Source organism: Chenopodium quinoa, unplaced genomic scaffold (assembly GCF_001683475.1).
Source record: "Chenopodium quinoa cultivar QQ74 unplaced genomic scaffold, ASM168347v1, whole genome shotgun sequence".
NCBI classification, from domain to species: domain Eukaryota; kingdom Viridiplantae; phylum Streptophyta; class Magnoliopsida; order Caryophyllales; family Amaranthaceae; genus Chenopodium; species Chenopodium quinoa.
The window spans coordinates 5,231,737-5,243,192 of record NW_018745003.1 but is presented as its reverse complement, the minus strand read 5'-3'; the positions used below and the strand labels follow the sequence as shown (position 1 = coordinate 5,243,192).

The following is an 11,456-nucleotide window of genomic DNA, read 5'->3' as shown; positions in this document are numbered from 1 at the left end:
TAACAGGTTAAAGTGCTACGTGTCACTTTATAATTAGTTGATAGATTTATAAAATTAATAAATAAAAAAAAACCGAACTTTAGTTTAAAGAATAAATTATTTTTAACAAAAGTAACCTACCAGCGAACCCCAAACCCCCACACCACCCTAGCCCAAACCCTCCGTCATCCATCCCCTCCCCACGCCCTCCACCCTCCGAAAACCTCCCTCCCCACCTCCCACTACTGGAACCCCCTTCCCCACCCTCACCCAACGAAAACCGTCTGCTCTTGTTAATCACAGGGAGTATGGGCGAATTTGATGGTACGATGGTGGATCGAACATTGGGGTTGCGATGCTTTAATAATCACAATTTGCTGGGTGATTGAATTTGGGTTGGTATTGATATGCGTAAGAGTTGCATGGGTGGCGCGACGGTGGTTGCGATGTGTGATTGGGGTGGTTGGGTTACTGCTATACGCTCTGCGCTGTTGATGTTGAGGGAGTACGGGCTGTGAAGGGGAGAGTGGCAAACGGGGAGGTGAAGTTTTGCGGGTTGCTGCTCAAAAAGTGCGGTGGTTGCTGTGGTTGTGTGTGTTGTGCGTGAGGAGGGAGGTGGCGAACAAGGAGGTGAAGTGTTGTGGCCTTGATTATTTTTTAGTTTTTATATTTTTTTAATCCACTCGTGTAGTGATACATGTCATTTAGTAAATTTTATTTTAAAAAAACCCAACATACAAGTTACAGGTCACAAGGGACCAGTAGAAGAGAATGTCCTATAAAGGTGGGATTATTAGATAATAATCAAAAGATGGGATTATTAACAGCGAATCGGTCAAAGGTGGGATTATTAAAAGCAAATTTTTCAATTTTTTATTATAAAAGCTTATTTATAATATACATATAATGACTCGGGGCATTGCCCGAGCCAAAAACTAGTTAGTTTTCAAAAGTAAAATAGTTGATTAAACTTTTTAGGGTAATGTTATATGTAGCCCTTAGGGCTTCAAATAAGCATTAAATACTTTCTTAATTTGGTATTAATTTAGGAATGCATGACAAAATCACACGCAAATAAGTGTAATTAATGTTATATATTCATTTGTTTTTTTTTTTTTTTTTTTTTTTTTTTTTTTTTTTTTTTTTTCATTTTTAGCTTCTTATATGTAGCCCTTAGGGCTATGTATAGCATTTTCTAACTTTTTATCTTTCATTTTATTTTTGGTAGCATTTAATGCGTTTCTTGACCTTGAGGAATAAGTATTAGCGCATAGCACCTATGTGCTTAGAAAGTGTATAGGATGACACTGGTTTTTAAGTGGTACAATTCAAAGTACAAAACGTACGTACCACTTTGATTAAATGTATCAATGTGATTTCAGTGGTACATTTTCGGAGTATTAAATGTACCACTAGCACAATTAAGTGGAATACAAAGTTTTCTAATGCCCGGTAAGTTACACTTCTGTCCTCCTATACACTTCGTTTGTCAATAGGTGATTCGCTGATATGCACTCGACATTGAGCAATTGCTTTCCCTGAATAATGTCCCACTTGTTAAACAACTCAGATTCACAATTAGTTATTTTTGATGCATGTGCGCTCATGCAAACACTAGCATTATACTTGAGTAAAACTTTAATTATAATGAAGTGGGTATAATATATAGTGGAGTGAGAATAGAGTCAATAGATTCAAAGTCTCTAGACTTGTAGATCATTAGTCATCGGAAAAAAACCTTGTAGCTAGGTTATGGGTCATCCATCAACTACTCTCGTACTTCTATATCACCAAAATTTTCTAATTATTTGTGATTAACTCTCATAGTCGATGTTCAATCAGATTCAGACTATACTAGAACAAATCTTATAATACTCAAATCTAGCTAGAAAATGATCAATCATATAATAAATATTGAAAAAGAGAGTAGGAACATAAGGAGCATCTCATTCATTAATTGATTCAAAAAGAAAAGTCATGGTACAATTAGTGTGCCTGTTAATATATGCTATTCCACACAAATTAAACCAAAAACTTTAGCTTAGGAAGATTCACATTCACCTCATAGCAATGAAGCACTACAGGATCGGAGAATGGTTACATGATCCTAGGATGATCATCTAAGCCAGCACAGTTCGTTGGACAAAAGACACAGAATAGAATAGAGAAATCTATAACATATAATTTGCCACTATTCACTAAATTTGAATAAGAAATCTATATGTAATACGAGGCACAAGTCCCTGCATAAGATAACAAGTATATGTGACTGTAAAAAATGCCCTCAATTCTAGGTGATTTTGTGAAGAAATTAAGGGCGCATCATTTACATAATCATGCTACACTAAATCCTTCCTCTATAGACGAGTATTCTGCCAAACCAGAACACTGATATGGCAATGAAGTGGAGGAGGTAATTGGTCGCTATAAGACAGTGCAAGATGCTACAATATGTTTAATGTTTAACCCAGAATGGCACTCAAGAAACCCCTGTAATAAAATGCAACATAAAAAAGTAAGTATCAAGGGGCTTACAAAAATGAACTTCATGTTAAATATCAGGTTCTCCTCTGATCTTACCAAAAACCAGATGAATTCTTCAGTTCTCTGCGACACAACAATGAGAATGTAATCAGCCAATGTCACCGGGATTTTACAAAATATAATACGAATTATGTACAAAGTTAAATCATCAAATTTAAATGCCACTCTTCTTTTTCAGACAGATTCAGAGTTACCTTGGCTTCCCTAGGAATGCATTGTTAATGTCATCAGAAGTTGGCTTCTTCTCAAATGTGGACAGCATGACATACTTTTCTTTTCCAGGAGCTTCGTCTACCCTCTTGTATACTTCATATGGGAAGGGATACGCCATTCTGTTGAATTAACATGTTCATATGATTTTCTTGCTCCACATAATGCATAATTTTTTGGCAACATGAACTTAAATTTCTAAGTTCAAACTTCAAAATGACAAGTTCATGGCAAAAATACCTGAGAGCACCCATGATTGGGTACTGAGTTCCTGCATAGTAGAGAAGCCGAAAGGAGTAGCAATTCTCAAATGACTCGGCATACTCCAATCTCTTATCACGACCCATCGTCTTTGAAGAACAGAATAGTGAAAAGTTTAGATTTTGATTAAAAAAAAAAAAAAAAAAGCAAAAAGAAACAGATTAAAAGAGGTCTTTTTACCTGCATAATGCCACTTGAGCCAGGCAAGTCCTGCATCAGAAGGGGGGGATAATCAATGGTAATTACAACAAACTATTGAAAAGTTTCCTCTCAAGAACATGCAATATGGCGTTAGGAAATTAAACCTTGAGGCGAGGATTTATGAGAATAACTGGACGACTCCCTGCAGCATCAGTCATAGCTCTCAGATCCTGCAAAGGAATATCATCAGACAATTATAACAGATCATTTTAGGGACAGGATGATAACATGGGGCATTGAATGTATATTATAAATTTATGGAAAAAATGAAGGTCCTTACATCAATGATACAATTTCCAAAAGCATTCTGAGGAGCCACTAGAATAAACATGTCATCCTGTTCATCAACCTCATTGCCACCTACAAGATATCCATGTTATAAATCATTGAACTTACAAACATCATATAAGTGGGAGCAAGGAGGGTTAGTGAGAGGGTTTGGTGCAATCCAGATAACAGTGAATTATATGTTCATAAAAAACTATTTTTGATGTTGCTAATACCTATGGAACCTATGTTGATGAAAGTCCCTTTGGCCTCATAATCACCCCAGTCCATGAACTCTAAAATCTTTCGAGTGCCTGCCAACTGTAATGGCATTCCTGCCAATGCACCTTCACCCATTGATCCTTGGACACAAACCTAAGTATAGGGTAATGTTAGTTAGAAAAAGGATTAGAATGAGAGGTGATTATAACATGGGTGATTGAAAACAAACCAACCTTCACTCGTTTTCCATCATCAGCGAATGAAAGGGCTATGACTCGAACAAGCTCCATCAGAGTCCCAATTCTATAAACATCCTACTAAATCACATAAATATGATCAATTTCACAGCTTTTAAAAGACGTTTAGAAAAAAAAAAGTTGCTTACCGTAGATGGGTCCAGCTCTGGAATACTGATCTCCACCTGTCAGATTAAAGATAGGAATCAGGAAAAACCATAGTTTAGCAAGTGAACCATTATCATCAATTGAAGGACATGGGAGAAAAGAAAAGGTCGTTGGTCAGAGTTTCAATGTACTTTGGAAAGTGCACACATTGTTTTCTGGTTTTCTTAAAGTTGTGGAATGAAAGGGATTGGACAAAACAACTTTCCTTCAGTCTCCTTTTTCCATCTTTTACAGCTCTCAGTGTAGCTTGCAGCACATCTTCATAGAAATATTCTCTTATTTCTCTGGAATGTGGAATATTATTTAACCTTGTAGGGATTCCTCTCCACTTATCCTGTAAAAAGGCTAAACTGAGGGATCAAATGTAACAGATAAGTTCAAACATGGGGTGGATCTATTCCTTGTATTCTTATTACCTAAAAGAAGGGGAGAGATGATGAAGAATAAAACTTTAAGAGCTAAATACCTTGTTTGGAGTTGCAAGATTGAAATTGCTGCTCTTAGTTACTGCATTTCCTGCATGAAAATGCTCCATGAATGTTAGATAATTCTCCAACAGTTTTAGATGGAAACAAAAATCAGCTCACAAGACTGATATATGTCACGATGAAGTTGAATCATTAAGATAGCACTCATAATACATAAGGTTCACCCTTGAAACTGACAATAACAAGTGAGAAGCTTTTGCTGGGACATAGAAATCACTGCTGTGAAAAAGAGAATCAAGATTCTCACCTGTGGTGGAAGCCTTCAGTTTTTCATCCTTTACATTGCTCAATAAAGAATTAATTTCTCCATAAACTACTTCTTTTGGGCGATTTCCATCAATCTAAATTTCTCAAACATAACTTAGATAAACTTCAGTACAGAAAGCTCTAAGCTTTGAGCGAGCAGAATAGAAAATTACATGATATCAGTAATTGAGGTACCTTTTTCACTATATTCATATATGTTGTTAAGACTGCCTCCACATTTCTTTTATATATTTCCAGACGAGATATTACCTGGAAATGGAATTCATAAGTCTGTTGGGTATATTGAAGGGTGTAGACGTGTAGTAGATAATATTGGCTACAAAGACAGACTTTGGCACACTCTAGGTCCATTCCTAAGATTAAAATCAGTAGATATTCCTTCTCAATGTGCCGAACTAGCAATCAAATCAGTGTTAAATTCGTGCATACTTGTCAACGTTATTTTTATTATGGAGGTGTAGTAGTAGGCATTATGGACATTCACAATAAGCCAACTTCATTTAGGATCTCCAAATTTTGTTAAATATTACATGGTACCTAATTTCACCTCAAAGCACAATGCCAAGGGTACATACTCCAATATGGAATTGGACACTTTTATGCTGCAAACCTTGTGAGTGCTAGATTTTTTTTTTTTTTTGGACACAGTTTACTACAAAAATTTGAGTGATTGCCTTTATCATTCATATAATGAAAAAAAGGCAAGATTGACTATTATTTGTAAGCTCTCTACAAAATTTTATGTGATATCTTAAATATACCTGTGAGAGTTTCACTGAATGAATTAAGAGAGTGAAGATGATTCTAAGTTAGATTTCCCCCTGTGAATCAAATTAATTAGGTATAGTATAATCACAAACCTTGACTCCTTAAAACTTAACAACAATGTCGACTGAAACTAACAATGAATGTGCAATTTGAGAAATTTCATATTAAGGCATTAATAAGATATGCAATGGGTAAAGGTGCATACTTTTTCCTCAGTGTCATCAGGGCGAGTGACAAGTCTTTCTTTTATTTCCTCTGTTTCAGGAGGAAAATTGTTTATGTGATAAATCTTCCCTATCACAGGATCAAGCCGTCTACCAACACATCTGTTGATCAGAATTTCATCAGGAACCTGAGTATCATGAGCCGAATCTGTGTAAACTTTCTCTTCTAGGTTATGTGTTAACAATAATTTTTCATTAGTAATATGACTTACTAATTTGCATGAGACAGAATTTAATTTTTATTGATAAACGCCTATTAAGGGATCATTCTTATAAGACAATGATCGTGTTAGAATAGTATGGCGCAAAGCTATACCTCTAGCACAATATAAACATCTGGTCTGATTCCCAATTCTTCAAGACTCTGAGCCTGAGCTGAGGTCCGTGGATACCCGTCCAGAAGCCAACCTTTTTCCTTCGCATCTTGAAGGGAAAGTCGCGTTTTAACCATCTATCAACAAGTGTAATGATTTCTCTTCTCAAAATAACAAGTTATAACTCAGGTAAAAATCCATGACATAAAATTTGAAATAAAAACATATACAGCTGTGACAATTTCGTCAGGGACTAGGCGGCCTGTGTTCATGTACTCTTTTGCTTTGATCCCAATTTCAGTGGCAGCTGCCACTTCTGCCCTCAGGAGGTCTCCAGTGGAAATATGAACCAGTCCAAACTACAGGTGAAAGAACAAAAAAAAAAATGTATTCTGAAGTTAGGATCAAATACCATTAAAGAATTTATACTATATTAAAACAGCAAATTACCCCAATTCTAAATACTAGTAGTGTATTAACAATAATAATATATAAAATGAATAAAACATACCCGCAACCTATTAAAAAAGTCACTGAAATCGATTTAAATGTCCATCAAAATTGCGAATAATTTAATTCAGACAGACGATCTAGGAACGGAGGCAAGGATATGATTCACCTTTTGGACAATCAATTCGCATTGGGTTCCTTTACCAGAAGCTGGTGCTCCTGAAATCATAACCTTAAGAGGCTCATTGATGGCGCAATTCACCTGCAATTTCTGTAAGAGGCATACACAAAGAGTCAACATGATGAAAAAGCTACTCAAGTGTCAGTGAGCAACAAAAAAAGAAAGAAAAGCTGCGAATTCTGACCTTTTGGATGCATTTCTTAGGAAGAGGCTCATGTCGGAAACGAAGATTTCGAAGAGGAAGAGAGGTTGAAATAGAAGAAACAGAGAAGGAAAGAGAAAGGTGGGAAGGGGAGGAAGAAGTACAAGTATAGAAGAGGGAAGAAGAAGATGGAGTTTGACAAGTAGCAATTCTTGTGGCATCCAAGTGAGAAGCACAGGGTAATGATTTCAGCAACATAGCTAATCAATCACCAACTCACGGTACATTTGGCTATGGTGTTTTACTGAACAAAAAAAAGAGGGTGGGGACAGAAGAGGAGGATAGCTGTATAGGAGTGGCTAAAATTAATTGAAAACGACCACCAGATAATTTAAGTGCTTATACTTCGTTTCATCCTATCCATGATATTTTATTACTGTTATCAAGCCTTAATAACAGAAAATTAACCCGTAACCAAGAGGCTGTGTCTTGGCTATAATTACCTCTCACTCTCTCACTTAGAGGCCTTATCGCGAGAAAGTCCTTGCGCCCTGTCACCGCCCTAACCAGAGTGGAAGGTAAGATTATCACCGGCCAACTCCGCCACCACTTTCCATCTTGGATGATTAGAGGATCAAACCGTACCTCCCACATACTATTTTTGGTCCACATCATTATTGCCTCGTGAAAAGAACACATTGATCAATCCATATCATGACAATCATTCACCCCTGAGCATGATTAATTTAAATTCGTTGCAATAATATTTGCCTTCACTAGCTAAATAGCTAACAGCCAGATAAAATTATTTACACTCTCGTCTGCTCATGATATGATTCTAACGTCCCAATCACAGTTGAGTGTAATTAATCATTGCAGGTTGCAAGCTTGCAACTTGCAAGTCTAACTTACTTTTTCAGTAGGTAGAAAGTCCTAAAGCAAGTTTGGCTTGCAAGTTACTGCATATGATATTTTAGGAATTAGATACGTATCATTCTCTTTTTTTGTTGGACAAATTCTATCTGATTAATTTACAAGCTTTTGACCAGTAGTGTTGAATGGTTGAGGGGATAATGCTGATTTCACATTGCAGAATCGAAAACGTGAATTATACGTGCTCCACAACTTAATCTCATGCAGTAATTAGTAAATGCCAAACCTAATTTACTTTATATTCAGCAAACATCATTCAAATTCAATACCAGGAATTCAAGAGGATCTTCTCTACCATACTTGATCACAAGTTCCAGTGAGTATTAGATACAATTTGTTTTATTTTGAAGCAAATGATAGCTAGAATATTGCTAATTAGTGATGGATCCATTTATAGCTTAGCACAGCAATCCCGGAGGTTGGGCAAATCATTCGATTGTCCACGATAGTACAGCACAGCACATAATGCACATCCAAACATAATGCACGCTTGTGGAAGCACACAATAGCAGGAGTAGGGTAATGGAGACAACTAACACATTAATTGACATAGATTGTCCCCAACATGTGTATCAGCTATAGCTTCATACGTAGACCCAGCATATGAGACAGATAGCATCATACAATAGAATTTAAAAACAAAAACAACTCAACTTCCTCATTTCTATTAAATTTCAAGTTCAAATACACTGAAGCGTCCCATGTTATGCTAGACGAAGCAAAAAGACCCTAAATATGCAAGGAAACTATGTAAATTCATGCAGGTATCTCCATGTAATAAAACAAATCAAACTTAAGGTTATTATTACAAATCTTTCATCAAATTCCCTAAAAATTTAGTAAATCTGAAAAGGGTAATATGACTAGTATCTATTAAAGGAGCAGGTTGAACATCCATCTTTCACCAGGAAAGATACCCCTACAAAATCTGCAAGAAACCTTGAAATGGCATGACAAATTGCTTCAATCCAGCTTCACGGAGGAGAAAAGGTAGTGAACAAACCAGAATGAGGAGAGGAATCCAACAGTACCCGTGACTAACATGATGGCCAAAACCATGAAGAGCGAATATCCCAAGTAGAGAGTAGCAGACACAGGTCCACTCAAGCTCTTGAGGTCAAATATGAGGTAGTTGATGGAGTACAGGAAAATGTATATCGCCACTGAACCAGAGGCAAAGAAAGACTTCCACCACCATTTCCAGTCCTCAACACAGAGATGCATGTATGTTAGAACAAGTGAGACTTCAGCACACACAACGACAAGGAGGATCAGAACAATGAAGAGAAACCCAAAAACGTAGTAAACTCTGCCCATCCAAAGGCTAGACATGATGAAGAAAAGCTCAATGAAGAGGGTTCCAAACGGAAGGGTCCCAGCACCGAGGACTAACAACCATGAAGGGTATTTCTGAGGTGGAATTTCCCGGGGAATTTGATTAGTTCGCACAGGGTATTCAATGTGAGGGGCCTTTGCACCAAAGTAACCACCAATTAAGGTGAGAGGAACGGAGATGCAAAACCAGAGCAAGATAAGGATAACATAGAGAGAGAATGGGATTGCTCCTGTGCTATGACTTCCCCACAGCAAGAAATTCAAGAAGGTCAATATCAAAAAGGCAATGCCTGGGAAAAAGCAAGCAGCCTTCCAAGAGACAGAAACCCATCCTTTGTGATCCCCACAACCAATAGTCCTCCACAATCGAACAGCCACATACCCAGCAGCAATACCAAGAACCAAGTAGAAAAACACCATACCTGTGAGAAGAGTTCCCCTAGATGCAGGTGACATAAATCCTAGAGCAGCAAACATAATTGTCACAACACCCATCCCAAGAAGTTGAATACCATCACCAACCATAACACAGAGCAATGACGGATAGCTAGGAGCCCGGAAGACATCACCAACCACAAGTTTCCATCCCGACAATTCCTCATTCATCTGAGCTTGAGCCTCCTTATCTAATTCCTCATAACGAGTAAGATCTCGGCGAACAGTCCTCAAAAAGATCACAAGAACAATACCAGCAAGGAAAGTGATCACCATCAAGGAGTTGAGGATAGAAAACCAATGAACCTTGGAACCTTCCATCTTCAAGTAAGCATCCCATCTAGATGGCCACTTAATATCACTTTCCACAAATGAGACCTCATAAGTGAAAGCAATAGGTTGACTTTCCTTAATTGCCATTGACACGGTTGCAGGATCACAATTAATCTTCCCAGGGTACTTATCATACATCTTAGAATCCTTAATCGCATTCATGTCATGTTGAACACTGCAAGGCACAACCTCAAAACCAACAACCATGTAACCAGGCTCTCCAGATCCACCAACACCATTGCCTCCAGGGATCATCTCAGCAGCATCGCCCGTGCCCATCACACGAGCCACATTGGTTTCCTCATACTTACGAACAAGAACAGTAAGCTTCAAATGATTGAATACATAATAAGCATCTTGAACCTTAATCCCAACAGGATAACCTGTCCACCTCAACAAGAAATTATCTTTCTTGGTGTAGCGAATGGCGGGGAGATTATCAAGGATCAAGTTAACCTGATACATCTCATCAATCCTCTTCTTCAGGAGCTTAAACTCATCAGCAGAAAGAGGGCTAGTTTTACACATAAAGATCTCAGTCTCATTTGTGTACATCTTAAACCTATAAGGTGAGTTCTCAATCCTATCACCCATAAGAAGCTCACCAAGATTCTCAGCACTATCTTTAACACCCTCTTGGGGTTTACAAAAGGGTAAGCTGTAGTAACTAAACGGCATTTCAGTATCAATTGAGGTCAGAGAATTCACCTTCACTGAAAGTGTATCCCCAACTCCATACTTGTGAGGGTAACTACCAGGGAGATAAAACCCATTTCCAGATTCAAATATCAAGCAAATCACAACTACCAAGATCATTGATTTACCTAAAGACCCCATATTTCGTCGGATCTGGCAGACCCAGATCAGAAATTGGACTAATTAGCCAAAATTGATTGGGGTTTTCCTAATCAGTGAGATTATGGATTCGAGATCTAATGATGTAAACCCTAAATAACAAAATCCTAGGTCACGATCAGATCAATTAAGTCTAAGCAAGGAAAAGAAAGATATAAAGATTTGGAGAAGAAAGAAATGCAGGAGAAAATTACAGATCTAACTGACCTTTAGAGACTGAAATTTGACATGCACCGACGAGGGAATGGAGGAAGAAATGTTAGAGTAACATGCGAATTTTCTGAATACAATTCGCAGAGATGAGATGAGAGAGAGAGAGATAGCGAGAGAGAGTGAGTCGGGGCGCAGTTTATAACGTAGGTCTTTGCATCTTTGATCCACCGACGTGTTTCACATTCTAGGACTTCTTTTGATTAGCTACAATTACTTAAATATCCTCATTTTCTAGACTACTAATTGTAGATCCAAGGGCATCTTTGGGGTAAATCGATGGTTCATTCACCAATCTTCATTTCCTATTGCTTAATATGTTTGGACACGTTGAGATACAACCCCGTTTATAAATAATCATTTATTTTACTCCGATCTTTATCTTATTTTACGCTATGAGCTTGAGAATAGTTTTGAGAAAAAATGATACAAT

The 11,456-nt window shown here is 37.4% G+C and overlaps 2 protein-coding genes across 2 annotated transcripts; both read right to left on the bottom strand.

Annotated features, from left to right (window-relative positions):
* Positions 1-1,906: 1,906 nt before the first annotated feature.
* Positions 1,907-7,668, bottom strand: LOC110708084 (adenylate kinase 5, chloroplastic-like). Its single transcript, XM_021886192.1, has 19 exons — positions 6,965-7,668; positions 6,769-6,870; positions 6,380-6,508; positions 6,152-6,286; positions 5,817-5,963; positions 5,018-5,092; positions 4,824-4,917; positions 4,555-4,604; positions 4,294-4,422; positions 4,070-4,105; positions 3,918-3,998; positions 3,699-3,837; positions 3,476-3,555; positions 3,300-3,365; positions 3,175-3,204; positions 2,974-3,083; positions 2,718-2,855; positions 2,560-2,586; positions 1,907-2,469 (listed from the first exon to the last, which is right to left on the bottom strand). Exons 1-19 carry the CDS (start codon positions 7,178-7,180, stop codon positions 2,442-2,444), a joined length of 1,812 nt encoding a protein of 603 aa, XP_021741884.1. The 5' UTR covers positions 7,181-7,668; the 3' UTR covers positions 1,907-2,441.
* An 818-nt stretch (positions 7,669-8,486) lies between these two features.
* Positions 8,487-11,195, bottom strand: LOC110708083 (transmembrane 9 superfamily member 11-like). The gene has a single exon (XM_021886191.1). The coding sequence runs from the start codon at positions 10,793-10,795 to the stop codon at positions 8,819-8,821; it is 1,977 nt and encodes a 658-aa protein (XP_021741883.1). The 5' UTR covers positions 10,796-11,195; the 3' UTR covers positions 8,487-8,818.
* Positions 11,196-11,456: the final 261 nt, after the last annotated feature.